Here is a 17,764-nt window from a genome sequence, read left to right on the forward strand (position 1 = left end):
ATGTATGCACTTATATGCTCTGATAATATAGTGTATAGGATATATGCTGTTATAAAAGAAATACATTTTCTGCTCAAATTCAGATATAATGTTTTTTTTTAAAGTACAAATAAAATGACAGAATGTAGATGTTAAAAGACATTAAATGTAATATTAAAAAACAACACATTAATGAATGGAACCAATTTGGAACTATTAAACAACTCACAAAAAGATTGACATTCATAAAAAAATAAATAATAACTATTCCAAGACCTTGTAATCAACAGAACATATATTATTTTTACCCTCTGAGAGGACATCAAATAAATAAAATAGGTTTGAAAGCAGTGAGGCTTGTCTTCAGTGAGACCACACTCTGGATACGAGGCCTCCACACGTACGCTAACGTCCTTTAGAAACTGTCTACACTGATCCTGAAACTCTTTAACTGATCATTCTCCTCATGACTGTTAAAATAACAACAAACATCTTCACAAAAAGTGCTCTCCTTGGTTTTACTGTTCAAGACAATGACTGAAACCATGTATTGCTAGCACTTCTCTTGCTACTGCTTTCTCTTAAGACACATTGCTTGTTGTATTCCTCATTTGTAAGTCGCTCTGGATAAAAGCGTCTGCTAAATTAATAAATGTAAATGTTAATGCGCTCACCTAATCAGCAGTTCGCCAGGTAGAGGAGAATGGAGAAAGAATTTATTTGCAAACTACATAAATTAACTGTCAATTCAAGTTAAAAATACTATAACGTGATTTAATTTATGGTAAGAATAACACATAGTAAAAATAAATCAAACGATGATGCGGTTTCTCCACACTGGGACACGCTTCTGGCTCAGCCACTGGTTCAGATTCTCCCACAATTACATGAAACTATTTACAATAACACGTACTAACTTAAACAGAAATAAGAGTGTGTTGTACACATTTACGTTTGCATGTGTACTGCATGTACGTGCATACACTGGTGTGTGTTAGACTAGTGATTATGACACAGTGCTCATCATTTCCAGGATCTGAGTTCACCTTGTCAGAGTAGCCATAATGATTTAGCACCTGTGGTCACCAACATCTGGACCCAGAGGTCAATGTGCAGCTAGAGTTAGGGTTAGGGTTAGAGTTAGGGTTAGGGAGAGGTACTGGTCCACCACATCCAGGGTTAGGGTTAGAGTTAGGGTTAGGGTTAGGGAGAGGTACTAGTCCACCACATCCAGGGTTAGGGTTAGAGTTAGGGTTAGGGTTAGGGAGAGGTACTAGTCCACCACATCCAGATGCTGACAGCACCTCTGCTTCATGCCCTGCTGGCTCTATTAGCTGCTCTGCTAACACGCCTGCTGGTGATGGTCAGTCCTCCACTGTGGCCTTTAGCTGCTCCTGCTGTGACACTGGGAACGGGAGCGCAGACGCTGGCACATGCTTACCTCAGCATCACAGGGGCATTAGCCATGTTCTTAGCTAGCGATCATTGCCCCACTTCTGCTTTACTAGCAGCACATCTGGATGCTGGATCAGTATTTCTACATCTGTTTATCTCTCACTCTGTGCTGTCCACTTCCTTTAGCTTCATGAGAAGAGCTGTGTCTGGCCCGTTCTCCCACACTGAGCGCTCTTCTGCTGAGAGTCCTGCTAAAGCAGTGTCAGTCTCTCTCTGTTAGCTCAGAGCATCTAGTAAAGCACAGGGTGTGGAAGACTACTGATAAACTGTGAGATATGAGGTATGAGGGTGTCATGTGCTGCTCTGTTAGCCTAGCGGCTAGCATTTACCAGAAAATAAAGGCATAAAAATAGTGTGTTAGTAGTTCACTTTTAAGGTTTTTGAGAGAGCACAGAGAATGTCTGTATATCAAATATCACACCGTTTGTGCAAAGGAATTACAAAAACAGACCAAAATATGTTGAATCCTATTTGTATGTAGTGATATATTTAAAGAAAGCCAGAAGATTAGAAATAACAGCAGCTGCCAATTTTAGAAACAAAGATTGTATATTGTCAGGGCCTGTTAATATATATATATATATATTTTTTTTTTCTCCAAGTTTATTAGTGATCTGTTGAAAGTGAACTCTTTGATTCTGTGTAATGTATGCAGTAAGGCTCTGTCAGAAGGGTATCCCACAGTGGAAAAACTGTATTATCATTTACTGATCATGATTTAATTAGATTAGAATTAAATGATAATTACATATAAGAGGAATGATATAATAATGTATTATAATTACTTTAACAAAATCACTTTGGAGTGTTTTTAACCTAAACTGACAATTAATTGATTTAGTAGATAATCCCCCCATACAACAGTCCACGCAGAGGCGAGACTGAAACCCCGGAGCTGGCCAACCTCGTTTGATTTCTTTCCTATTGTCATCAATAATGAGTATATGAATATAGAAAGATCCTTGATAAATTACAGAAATGGCATTTTTAACAGATCTGTTAGGAAATATAGCAAAGAATTTGCTAAATTAAAAAAATATATATTCTGTTTGTGGCTTAGTCTATCCAGAATTTTCATTCTAGTGTATCAACAGTACATTTATTTAATTCTGTTTATTTTATAAAGTAATATAAATAACTAAATAGTATACTAATATCTAGTAGAAATATATAAAAATAAAAACCCTATTAACTTATCTCACTTTAGTGAAAATAGTTTAATTTTATTATTGACCAATACCCCCGATAGGGCGCTAGAGAGTTTCACACTTTTCCAGAACAATGTGACTCGTGGGGACGGCAATACTCTGTGTGACCACCAGGGGCGCATAGATACACAGTCACACAGATTTTTGTCTTGAAAACGGTCTTCATGGGGACTTCAGAAAAAACTGCATGGGGCGTGTCTAGACACTGTCTGGGAGGTGAGGTCCCCACGAGTCTGTGTGCATTCAGGTTGAAGTCCCCACCGGGATAGAAAAACAAGAACGAACAAACAAACAAACAAACAAACAAACAAACAAACACACACACACACACACACACACACACACACACACACACACACACACACACACACACACACACACACACACACACACACACACACACACACACACACACACACACACACACACACACACACACACACACACACACACACACACACACACACACACACACACACACACACACACACACACACACACACACACACACACACACACACACACACACACACACACACACACACACACACACACACACACACACACACACACACACACACACACACACACACACACACACACACACACACACACACACACACACACACACACACACACACACACACACACACACACACACACACACACACACACACACACACACACACACACACACACACACACACACACACACACACACACACACACACACACACACACACACACACACACACACACACACACACACACACACACACACACACACACACACACACACACACACACACACACACACACACACACACACACACACACACACACACACACACACACACACACACACACACACACACACACACACACACACACACACACACACACACACACACACACACACACACACACACACACACACACACACACACACACACACACACACACACACACACACACACACACACACACACACACACACACACACACACACACACACACACACACACACACACACACACACACACACACACACACACACACACACACACACACACACACACACACACACACACACACACACACACACACACACACACACACACACACACACACACACACACACACACACACACACACACACACACACACACACACACACACACACACACACACACACACACACACACACACACACACACACACACACACACACACACACACACACACACACACACACACACACACACACGGTTGTGCTGGGATGATGTCAAAACTCTGAAGGTTAATTCACCACTTGTTCCCTTGATATTTTCCTATGGGGTTTTATAATGGGTTTTTCAATTTGAGTATAATAAATCCTGTTGTAAACATAACTTGAAGATGCCTTGACGTTTTGTTCTATAATGTAAATCACACACACACACACTAATTTTGAAGCAGTTATGTTTATTTTTTGAAAACGTAAGTTTCTAATAATAAACTAGATAAGACAGTTTGGGGTGTGAGTGTGGAATTTACATTATAGAACAAAACGTCAAAGTATATTCAAGTTATATTTACTACATACCTTATCTCAGTCATAAATTTAAAACTATTATAAAACCTCATAAGAAAATCCCAAGGGAACCAGTGGTGAAGTAATCTTCCAGGTTTTGAAGTCATCCCTGCACCTCTCTCTCTCTCTCTATAATATATATTATACTGCATATTCATATTTTATATGTGACCCTGGATCACAAAACCAGTCACAAATAGCACGGGTATATTTATGGCAATAGCCAACAATACATTGCATCGGTCAAAATGATCGATTTTTCTTTTATGCCAAAAATCATTAGGATATTAAGTAAAGACTATGTTCCATGAAGATATTTAGAAAATTTCCTACCGTAAATATATAAAACATTTATTTTTGTGAGTGAATGCAGCACAATCGTGAACAAGTGTTTATGTTAAGTGTTTATGTTAACCGAAACACTTATAAATATATATTCAGGGCTGATTTGTATATAAATAATTAATATTGTTGTTTTTTTCTCTGTGAAAAGGGTCTACTGGTTTTAGATGAAGTATTGCATGTCACTCTGACATGTCAACTACCCATTCACATTTTTCAGTCATCTTCAAATACTAAAATGAACAACCTGTATTTTATTTGACTAACATCATTATGACTTAAATTTTGACCGCTGACTACTGTAACCTCAAAGCTGAATGCACAGTCAAGAGCAGTAATGTCTGCCAGACTCTGATAAGAGTCTACACGCAAAGGCAGGAGGATCCTGTCAGGACCTGTTCTGGAGCAGTGTTATCTCCCAGAGGGTGACAGGCGACAGAGGAAGGTGGGTGTTGTCTGCTATGGTCACGACCTCTCTTCAGCGGTAATGATCTGTTAGCTTTTACACAGAAGGCAATGTATGCAGCGCGACACTGTCAAGGCATGTGTGACAAGACTTCAGCGTGGCCCATCAGCGGTGAACGTGTGTCAGGGTGTTGCTCATACATACAGGTCTACATACATCACATTATGGATGAGTCAGCAAGATCCAGGATGCAGTTCTCAGGGAGGCCAGAAAAGGCAATTTACTATACACGACTTCTGCAATGACAAACTAAAACGTAACTAACCAACACAAGGGACCAGTTTTGGTTTTAACACTGGTAGAGACATTTTAAAGCTGATATTTTCTCCACGCTGCTGCCTGTCATTTCGGAGAATAGTTCAACATCCCAGTATTAGAGAATGTTAGATGTATAACACTGAATAGAAGCATAAAACTAGGGCTGAGAAAGTTTTGTAAACTGAGATTAATGTCACCATTTCCTTTAAAAAAAAGTTTGCACATTTTTACAAAATATTTAATTTACAACTTTATATATTAAAATTGCATTTATATTGTATTTAAATTCAAATATTATGAATGTGTAAAATAATTTATGTTGACATGGTATCTTTTATCTTATTCACCAACAGAATAAAAATAATTTGTAATTAATCTTATGATTTCTGACCAATTTGTTAGAAAGCAGAACTGAAAAAATGCCTTATTTATTCATTATTATTGATATATTTGATAAATAGATTTTTGTTGTTGTATTTTTACCACTCTATTCTGCTTATTTTTCATTTACAACATTATTTTATTAGTGCATGGAAACATACAATAGTTTCCATGTATAAAGGTTTTTACATAAGACTGTAAAATATATACATAATAAATATGAGTAAAATAGAATAACAGAATAGAATAAAATAATTTGGGTTACACTATCTTAAGGTGCCATTGTTACAGTGTAATTATATATTTAAGTACTGTGTAATATTATTTAACAACATGTACTTAGATTAGGATTTGGTTGAGGGTTAGTTGCATGTAATTATGCATAATTTACTGTTATTACTATGGTAAGTACATGTAACGTGTAACAAGGACACTGTAAAATAAAGTGTTACCATAATTTGGAGTTAATTTCATGATTTTCCAGACCCTATACTCTAGAAATAAAGGTTCCAACATTTTATTTTTTATTTTATTTTATTTTTGCAGTGATGCCATAGAAGAACCATTTTAGGTTTCCTAAAGAATCATCAGTGAAATCTTTTTTCTTAGCATGAACATCATTTTAAAAAAATCGAAAGGACATTATCCACTATTAATAATTTTATGTGCAATGGAAAGATTATATGGATGTTAACAGATCTTTATGGAACCACCAATGCCAATAAAGAACCTTTATTTTTAAGAGTGTAGTTTGCAAACCCCTATTCTGTAATAATTTAAGGAGTTTACACAGAAATACTAAATCAAATTATTTGACTTCATTCCCTATATGCAGTCTGGTCTGGTTGTCACTGCAGATGCAGAGATTCAGATAACAATTATGATCAGCGTGATAAAGTGTTTGGGTCTAACATTGTGTCTATCTGCTTCTTACAGATGCTGGATAGGCAGTGTCTTAACTGCAAACCATCCATCCTGAAAATAATGACAGTGAGAGACTAAACTTCCTCCCACTCGTCCTGTGAATAATAACTCTTTGACGACCCTTCAGATCTGCATTTATGTGACACTGCTGCTGTTGTTAAACCACAGATGCACATTCAAGTCAAAGCCTGAGCTTTCAAACTGTGTCTTACAAACATTTTATATCACACTTGTGTACCAGGATTAATCTTGCCTGTTACCCCAGGGAATATTACTCTTCTGCTCCCCGCATCAAGCACCAACAGTGACAATAATCGTCGTGCCAAGCGGCAAACTCTCCTCTGTCAAATCCTAGACTTGTTATAGAAACTCTCATTGAAAAACTTTGTCAGCAAGTAAACAGCCCCCGGACTCCAACCCCTACCGGCACCCAGAAGAAGGGCCGCCACCACCAAACAGAGTTTGAGGCTCAGAAAGCGGCCAAGCAAACCGTGCGAGTCCCAGCGCTCCTCAGATTGGACTGCAGTCAGACCGAAGGAGCCTTTCAAACGGCTTCCCGATTCCTCTAACTCAGCAGAAAATTGTGCACACTCTCAGGGCTGCTGTTTAAGGGGGAGTTTTACGAGGCTGATGAACCGTGAGATAAGCACAGAAACAGTCTTGATGGATAGACGAAGGGAGAGAACAGCAAACGACCGGCTGAAAAGGGTGACGGTGCCTTTTTCTTGGGCATTACAGACAACTTGGATGCAGCAAACAGTAGATATTGCGCTATCAGCGATGAAAAAGACTAACTGATTTACAATGTTTCTTCACATACACTGTAAATAATGATTCTTCGAAGTTGTAAATAAAACAAAGATTATTACAGTACGTTTAACAAGGAAATACTGTTTTAGTCTTTCTACTTCATTTTCTTTTTACATTTAATTCAATGTGTTACTTGCTGTTTCTTTGTAATTTATTGTGAAATTTACATACAATAATTTTTTTAATACAAGCAAAAAAAGGCAAGCTACAGCTAAAGGTTTTATTTTCCTATGAAAATTCAATCGAAAAACAAATGCTCACAGGAAAAAGCTAACGTTGACTAAAACTTAATCACTTCTCCATGGAAGCTTGTTCCCGCCACAGAATAAAAAATTAACAAAAATATCACAATTCAGACTTTTTTCCTCTCACAATTGCGAGTTTACATCTCGCAATTCTGACTTTGTATCTCCCAATTGGATGTTATAAAGTCAGAATTGCGTGATATAAGGTCACAGTTGTGTAGCCTGGTTCTACCAGACTCGCGTACATTTCATTTGTACAGAGAGTCTGGCCTCTCTCCATTGACAAGCGTTAACTTCCTTGTAGGCGGGTACTCTGTTGAAGTTTAAGAGTCACTCTGGAGGATCTGCCACAACCAATCGCTAACCTTTGGTCGTGACGTAACCCTACAACTCAAACTAGCGCACGACCTCAACGTCATCTTTCTCAGCCACTCCCTCTGTTCGCTGATTGGACCGCCAAAACAATGATCGGAGAAAACCAAAGAATACACCACAATCCCAGACGTAGTACTGAAGGGAAATAAAATTGAGTGGAAGTACGCAGGAGGGCGGAGCCAGGCTAACAGTTGTGTGTTATAAAGTCAGAATTGTGAGATATAAACTCGCAATTGCGAAAAATAAACTCGCAATTGCGAAAAATAAACTCGCAATTCTGAGAAAACTTTTTTTACACAGACTTTTTTCTCAGAATTGCATGTTTAAATCTCGCAATTCTGACTTTATAACATGCAACTTGGAGATATAAAGTCAGAACTGCGAGATGTAAAGTCAGAATTGCGCGATATAAAGTCAGAATTGCGCGATATAAAGTCAGAATTGTGAGTTTATTTCTCGCAATTGTGAATTTATATTCTGACTTTATAACACGCAATTCTGACTTTGCGACTTTATATCACGCAATTCTGACTTCATATCTCGCAATTCTGAGAAATAAGTATTTATGAGATGTAAACTGGCAATTGTGAGATAAAAAGTCGCAATTATCTTTTAAAATGTTTTATTCTGTGGCGGAAACAAGCTTCCATACTTCTCTCTTGTTTTGCATGTGTTCATAATTTCTTTGTATGGGAGCCTTGCCAAACATTATGTCCGCACAATTTGGCATGTTTCATTGCATTATCACAAATAAAACCACTGACTCCAAGGCAGCACAACCACGCAATATGCTAAATATGCAAAATCTCGAACACATTTTTAAGAATATTTGAATAAAGGGTGAAGATGTCAGTTTTCCTAGGCTGGACATCACTTAGCCACTACTGTACATGAATAGGAAACAAAGGACGCATCTGTTGTGCGGTCATCACAAAAAAAAAAAAAAAAAACTTTACTTGAACTGAAAAAGCTCGAAGGAATTATTTAATACAGTGTCTGCTTGATTATGTGATATTTCCCATGGGGGGGACTACAAATGAGTCAGCCCTGAATATAGCAACCCGCTTGCTTTGCATAGTGCCCAGAGGGACAAATAACATTTCAGTGGATTACTTAATTATCTGCAAATTAGCACTTTGAGAACAAATGGCGGAGGTGCTGAGAAAAGGGCGTAAGAGCACGGAAGTGCTGAGTGAGTTATTGAGAGAGGTCACCGGTTGCCTTCCTGCTTTTTATAGAACTGTAGACTCCTTGCGGATGGTTCGTTTCATCAATAAATGCCTGAATAAACAAAGCGGTCCCTGCAAAAAACTGAAACTGAAAATGAAACGTAAAAAGTGACGGACAGCTGTAAATACTCTCCGAACTACAGTGTGTACCATGCAGTATGTGCAGCACAGAGCTCTTTCCTCCTTTAGAGACTCGTATGTCAAGATTATGCCCCAAAATAAGTCAGAAAGCAAGCTGAGCAGTTTTATACAGAGGAAACCATCTTGTATATTATACTAATGCCCTGACACCAAACCCTGTCTGTATTATTACTCTTGAGGTATAAGGCACATGTGCATCCGTAGCTCCCAAAGGAGGGCACGATCTGACCAAGCTGTGAAAAATGCTGAGAAGCAAATAAAGTCATTTCATCTTGATGACAACTTGTCATTAGGAACATTGCTGACATCATGTTTTTTTGACTATTCACTTGTATACGTGTGGGTATTGTGTTTCGCTTACCATATTCTTGACTATAATGTAGGACTGAGTGTACAGCATATGCATAAACTGGTAACACTTTACAATAAGGTTCAGTTTGTTAACATTTAGTTTAACAGTTTATGCATTAGGTTAGAGTTCTTTTATTTATTTAAACATTTATTAATGTCAAGTTATATTATGCTGCATTGTTAATTCATATTTGATCATAATATAATAGTGGCGTTAAAAAATTGCGGTCAGGAATATATATTTTTTTAAAGAAAGTAATACTTTTATTTAGCATGGATGCATTTAATTGATCAAAAGTGACAAAGATACTTATAATATAACGAAAGATTATAAGATTATATAATATATAAAATTTCAAATAAATGCTGTTCTTTTTTTTCTTAACTTTCTATTATTCAAAGAATCCAAAAAAAAAAAAAAAAAAAACAGTTTTCAACATTGATTTCTGAAGAATCGTGTGACATTGAAGACTGGAGTAATGATGCAGAAAATTCAGCTTTCCCATCAGGAATAAACTACATTTAAAAAAAGAAGAAGTTGTAAAATTTTTTAACAATTAATAAATAAATGCTTCTTTCAATAAATTAAACATTGTACATTAATGTATTCAACTGTAAAATGTAAAAACAAAAACTGAAAATATATTAATATATGTAGAAATTAATATTTATAAATGTACTGTTCATTGTTAGTTCATGATACCTAACGCATTAGGTGAAAATATCAGTAAATAAAAAATAAAAATCTATGACAAGGAAAACCTTGGATCCAAGTGAGCCTTACGAGAAAGGAATTAAAAAGTTATTAAAACAAATATTGCTTAAAAGCTTCACAAGTAAGCACATATTTCAGAACTTAAATGATACAGTACTAGAGTTTCCACAACCTGATAAAATAATAATTTAGCTAGATGCATCATCCACCCAGCACTGATTCCCAATATGAACAGCAAGGAAACACTGCGGCTGATTTAACACACTCACTTCACAACCAACTTGTAAAAGTCCCACCAGGGAGACATCACAGAGAAGCAAAAATGTCTTTTGCCCTCTCTGTAATTAACTTACAAAGAGACTTTAATGGTAAACCTCAAAGGATGATCTCAGAGACGGACAAGCTGAGTGGTCGCTAAACTGCCTTTCAAATTCATGTTGATTGGAAAAGTGAATAAAAAGTGGAGCTGACTGAGATGTTTCCACCAGTTCAACCTGAACAATCGGCCGATATCCCATATTTTTTCTAAAGTGACAGTTTCGGGCTGCGAAATACGGGATATCGATAGGTTGTTTCGGTTAAACTGCTGTTAAACTTTTGTTTCACAATTCTGTGTTTGTGGTTCTTCAATTTAAGCTACACCATCATCACAGCTTGCTCAACCCATAGACTGTAAAAAAAGATGGACGACCCACTTTCACTCTCTTCCACTGTAGAAAAATGAAGCGAAAATATCCCAGAAACAGTCGTTGCCGATTACGTCATTCTGAGTAAAGAATGTTACATGTATTTTAAAGTCTATGGTTCAACCACACAACACTCAAAATGAAAGGCTTCTAGACTAGTATATCATCTCTGAGGCCAGTTGTCCTCTTATTTGTCATGTGACACTGAAGAGATTCAGTGTGACCCTATCACTCCCTTTCCATCATGAAGACACAGACACCCTCTCATCTTCCTCACCCCTTCACCCTCAGGATGTTTGCTGCTGTTTTGGCTTGACATGTTTGCTGACGCTAGCTGGTCAACGGGCAGGGTAATTATGAGAAGACTAAATTATAGTGACAAGGCAGTCAGTTTATCTAGAGTTGATAGCCTCTCACTAACCTGTAACCTAACAGGATTTTAGAAATCCATGCTGTTTTAGTCATTTTTAAATTAATTTAGGAAATGCAACTAATTGCAGCTGAAATGCATTTCTTCTTCCCTAGTAATGCTTCTTTTTATTGTTTTCCCAAGCCTTATAATATTATTGAACCACTATTACTGTTGCTGTACTATCCTTTTTATTCCTCCTAATGATGCACAATAAAGCCTTTTCTTTTTGTTTTCCAAATCCTTGATCTGTCTTACTAACTTTGAACAACCATTTTATTCCCATATAGGGCTGACATTGTCAAAAATAGAAATACAAAGAAAAAAATACAGCTAAACTAAAAGCTCTGCTGTGCTTGTCTGTGGAAAAAAAAAAAAAAACAGAAATGAGAAAAAAGGGAACTCTAAAAGCAGATTCTCTTTCAACTTCTGTCAAGTGTAGTTAGGAACTAGCATTCAAAATAAAGAAGAAGAGCTAAGAGGCAGGACTGGGAAAAGCATTAGAATTTGCCACTGGTCCCCTTGTCTTGTATATAGAAAAACATTTTCATCAGTTATTCAAAAAGCACAACATGCACAACAATGTTCAGTTAATATGTACCTGAAGCTCTCACTTTCAATGCAAAACATATTAGTACATGCAAAGACGTCTTCACATAAGCCTATGTCCATGCTTGTGTGGTTTTCAAGTGGGACTTTCCATGAAGAGAGAAAACAATTCTCTATTTTCAATAAATGGTTAGGAGCTTAACCTTCATAAAATGTTGATCATCTACCTCAAGAGGAATCTGAGCTAAATTTTATATGAGGCATTTTCTATTCATTTGATTTGAGAATTGCAATTTATGCAGCGCTGTTACCAAACTTGGACACTAAAAAAACAAATGTGTGTTTCTAGCAATACAAATTTAATAAAATATTAGAATAAAAAAATAAAAAATAAATAAAAAAAAGCCAGAATAGGCAACATGGTTGCACATAAGCTCAGTAAATAAGGGTCACTATAATTAAATAATGTTTTATTATAAAAAATAAATGTTATAATAATATTTGATAGTATTATAAACAATTTTACATTATAAAATTAGTTAATAAAAATCCTAATAAAATAAAAATAGTAAACATGCACTGAAAATCAAAACATTATTTTATTTAGTTTTAATTTCTATTGTCAAACCTCTAATATGGGATAGACTTGTATGACTACTTTAGGCCATTTAAGAATAAATCTAGCTCCTTTTCATGCTAACCTACTTTTATGCTAGATGATAGTTCTCAAAGCAAAAATGTTGTGCCTCTGGTGCTTTTTTAAAAAGTCCTTTTGTACGATATTCATGGAAAATGGCTTCATGAAATTATTATTATTTTTTTCATAATTAGTAGTAAACAAATGTGAAAATAGCTTAATCTGAAAAAGTTTTTTTTTCTTCTCATGCAGGAACTGAACTGATCTGTTCACAGACACATCAATCAATGCCTGGCACTGCACAAAAATAGAAAACTTGAAAGAAGAATGAATGATTTTTAGTTAATTTAAAGCCAGGCATCCACCGCCAGAGAATCTCAATGTTACATCAATAGAGACAGATGAACTTGTAGCTCAGCAAATTAGCTCTTTACCTGAGCATTGGCTTATTGATACACGGCAAAACTATAGTCAGCAGGAGCTGGAGCAAAATACAATAAAAAAGCAATTAGCACTATGGAGGAGCGCATTCAAATGAATACTTGACTTGCTGGAAGTGTATAAAATTTCTGTTTTCTCACTTTTCCTCAGGTGGTGGTTTTGATAAAAGAAAAAGTCCGTTGTCAGTTCCGAGTTCAGCAAAATTGTTAGAGTGTGAAATATTCTTCCATGGCAGCACAGTGCAGTACGTTGAGTGTCAGTCAATATCAATTGGGTTCACTGTGTAAAAGACTTTTTCACTTCACCAGAATTTAATATCATTCATGTCTTATCCTGGCACGAGGCAGAGGAGGTAAAATGAATCTGGAGAACACGGGTGACAGGGTCACTATCTCATTTGTAGTAGAATTCGGAGGTGAGCAGATAAAAGGGTTTCTGACATTACAACTTCCTTATATGGATCTTACTTTAATCACAGCATCAATTATTTAAAGTCATCCCTGGTCTAACAACAGGGCAAGGTTTCCATTTTACTTTCCGAAAATGTACCATGCATTTGCCTCCAAAACAACTTCTGTATTTTTTGTTAGTAAAAATTTACAAGATACTACATATAATGATATTAAGTGAATTGTCTTGTTTTAAAGTACAGCACCAAGCTTGACCGCTCATTACAGTTCGGTTAAGGTTAGTAATTCAGAAGAGAAAATTTTGTCTGTGAGGTCTCACTAGAGGTCTCACCTTGTTCACACAGGCGTCCCGTGAAGTGCAAAGGACAATCACAGAAGAAAGACGAAGCTCCGCTGGGCAGAGACACGGGCCGACACACTCCGCCGTTGAGACAGATCCCCCGTGGGCAGACAGGTGAAGGCTGGGTGGGTGGGAATATTCTGATATGCCCGCCAGGAGGGGCTTCCTCTGTGATAAGCTGAGGAGGGGAATCTGTGGAGTTTGCTGGTGGGTCATGATGCCATGGAGACCTACAGTAAATAACGGGAGCAAATGAAAAGGCGAGGATTAAAAATGGATCCAATGAAATACATTACCATGAGGCAAATTGACTTATTTGTAAATCAACTGCATTTATTTCAGAGCAAAAAAAAACAACAACAAAAAAACAACATGCATTTAATTCACTAACCACTTGCAATCCAGTTTATCCAGCCAAATAATTCACAATTACTCCCTTATTTACGAAACTCAGTGATATCTGAGCCTAATCAAATCTTACAAATAATCACTTTAAAGAGATGGTTGTGGCAGGGTTGTGTGGCATTCATAATTTAATTGAGAATGCTGTTTAAAGTCCAATTCAATTCCGGAATTTAATTTGAGGCACCAAACAGGATCCAGAATAGCAAATGAAATTTGAATGTAAGGACGAGGAAATACAATGAATTTAAAATCCAAAGAAATTCACATATCTAATTTTGAACAAGAAAACTACACAGACAGACAGACAGACAGACAGATACATGTAGATAGACAGACAGACAGAAAGAGAGATACATAGACATACAGACAGATAGATAGAGATAGATAGATACATAGATAGATAGAGAGAGACAGATAGATAGAGAGAGAGAGACAGATAAATAGATAGAGAGAGAGACAGACAGATAGATAGATAGATAGATAGATAGATAGATAGATAGATAGATAGATAGATAGATAGATAGATAGATAGATAGATAGATAGAGACAGATAGATAGATAGAGAGAGAGGGAGACAGATAGATAGATAGATAGATAGATAGATAGATAGATAGATAGATAGATAGATAGATAGATAGATAGATAGATAGACATACAGACATTCAGACAGATAGACATTCAGACAGACAGACAGACAGACAGACAGACAGACAGACAGACAGACAGATACATAGCTAGATAGATAGATAGATAGAGAGAGAGAAACAGACAGACAGACAGACAGACATATAGATAGATAGATAGATAGATAGATAGAGAGAGAGAGAGAGAGACAGATAGATAGATAGATAGATAGATAGATAGATAGATAGATAGATAGAGAGAGAGAGAGAGAGAGACAGATAGATAGATAGAGAGAGACAGATAGATAGAGAGAGAGAGACAGATAGATATATAGAGAGAGAGAGACAGATAGACAGATAGATAGATAGATAGATAGATAGATAGATAGATAGATAGATAGATAGATAGATAGATAGATAGATAGATAGACAGACATACAGGCATACAGACATTCAGACAGACAGACAGACAGACAGACAGACAGAGAGACAGACAGACAGATAGATAGATAGATAGATACATAGCTAGATAGATAGATAGATAGATAGATAGAAACAGACAGACAGACAGACATATAGATAGATAGATAGATAGATAGATAGATAGATAGATAGATAGACAGACAGACAGACAGACATTCAGACAGATAGACATTCAGACAGACAGAGACAGACAGATAGATAGACGGACAGAAAGAGGGATATAAATTTAGACAGACAGATGATAGACAGACAGACAGATAGAGATATAGACAGACAGACAGAGAGAGAGAGAGATAGACAGACAGATAGATAGACATTCAGACAGGCAGAAAGAGAGACAGACAGAAATATGCGTTTTTGAGCTTCATCTACAACCTAGCACTCAGAAATGACCCAACAATATAAAAAATGAGTATGTGGCAAGCAGGGTGGGCCCGAGAGCCGTGGGAACAGAGCAAAGCTAGTGGTACGAACTTTACGTTCATTTTGTTGTTTGTTTATTTGGTGATTAAAGTTTTGTTGAACGTTCGCTGGTTCCCGCCTTTAACATTGTTATATACACCATGCAGATTGACAGAATTTTGTGGTACCTGATTTGCATAATTTAGCTAAACAATGCAGACTGAAACAATGCAAACTGCATGAGGGTGAGTAAATAATGACGACGTGAATATTGTCAACATTCATCACAATGAGTCCTGAGAAATATATTGGCCAGTTTCTCCAACTCAGCTTAAGTGCATTATACTAGACAAGCAATACACACTTTATCATGTTAAACAACACTAATTATTAGAACAAATAAAGGCATTATACAGTGAGAAACTTTCAAAACACAGTTATGCCTGCATATCAATCACCTCTCTAATTAGCGAATACTAAATCAGCTCACAGAACAACCATTATATATCATTCTAATGGCCCTGATTGATGTTTCCTTTAAATTGTAAGTGAGCACCATGTAAGATGCCACAAATTGCAGTTCATTTGGAAACCCCATCTCCACATTCCACTCCAATTCCAGACAGATGAAAGAACAGAATAAATAATATATGATAATAAAGAGAGACCGCAAATCTATCTCATTAAAATATTAACAAGTCTGTGTGGTCACCAATCTCATGCTTGGGTCAAGACTCATTTCCTACTGCTTGGCAAAACAGGGCTTTCTACAGAAAAATCCAAAGTCAAAATGAGTGCTTTCATTTTCTTGGAAACATTAATACACAATGTGTGAAGCCAAACACTTAAATATCCCCAGAATCTCACTGTTGTTGAACAATTTGTACACAGCATGAATGTACAGCACCTGTGCACTTAAGTGACGGGCTGTTTGATAGTCGGCTGACAAGGCTGGCAAATAGCATATATCAAGAGCCATAAGGCATCAGGAAAAATAAAAAAAATGATGGAAGCAACATAGTGGAGTGAACATAATATCAAACTACCGAAGCCCCGAAATCAGTGTTGGCAAAGCTAATTCCAAATAGTTGCTTGGTTTAAATTAATTCATGATAAAAGTAGTACTCAGCTACACTGCAGGTTATAAAAACTAAAACTAAAAAAAAAAAAAACTATATAGGAGCTACTTCAAGTGTCAAAATATTTTAAAATATATTCCTTCAGATTTAGAACTATTAGATTATAATTTGTCATTTATTCAGAGCAATATTTATCTGGCTCAGTTACATTGAGGTTTATTGAATGAATGAATCTTGATCAGGGTGACAGCATAAAAATCAGGGTGACAAAAAAGTTGAAAACAGCATTGAAGTTCAGAATCTCTCTATAAAAATGGTACAAAATGCTGTCGTCAAATTTCTACAGTGACACAAATCAGTGAATAATTTCTTTTTGAACAAACTGATTCAATAATATGATTAATTTCAAATGAATTTAGACTCCCCAACTCTGCACAGAATCGTATTGATTCCTGATGGAAAATCAGGTTCAATTACCTGCAGTTGTCAACATTGTTCCTGGCAATGGAATGGTCCACATGGAATCTTCTGAGCTTATTAATTTCGATTATTTCAATGCAGCCGGAGTAGTTGTGGAAAGGCTCGGCTTCCTGGGGGAACACGTAACAACAAAGTCTCAAGCAGTTTTTTCAGAGGAAAAACAGAAAACATCTCAGACCTAAGGGTAAAAACGAAAAACGGCTACAAAGCAGCTATTCTTGGAGAAGAAAGTGCCGTACAACAAAGAGGTTGCATTTTAAGGCACAGTTCACCCAAAATGAAAATTCATTATTTACTCACTCTCATGTCGTTCCAAACCTGTATTCTGTTGTTTCTCCTTGGGAACATTTTTACTTTTCATACAACAG

The 17,764-nt window shown here is 36.6% G+C and overlaps 1 protein-coding gene across 1 annotated transcript in view; it reads right to left on the bottom strand.

The window, feature by feature from the left end:
• Nucleotides 1-17,764, bottom strand: part of eys (eyes shut homolog) — a gene marked incomplete at its 5' end in the record, with an annotated part of 292,239 nt that overhangs the window by 91,684 nt on the left and 182,791 nt on the right. The window contains 2 exons of the mRNA XM_084390837.1: nucleotides 13,916-14,154; nucleotides 17,394-17,506. Coding sequence (XP_084246963.1) covers nucleotides 13,916-14,154; nucleotides 17,394-17,506 — 352 coding nt within the window. The remainder of the gene's footprint in view (nucleotides 1-13,915; nucleotides 14,155-17,393; nucleotides 17,507-17,764) is intronic.

This window comes from Rutilus rutilus (genome assembly GCF_951802725.1).
Source record: "Rutilus rutilus genome assembly, chromosome: 20".
Classification (NCBI taxonomy): Eukaryota; Metazoa; Chordata; class Actinopteri; order Cypriniformes; family Leuciscidae; genus Rutilus; species Rutilus rutilus.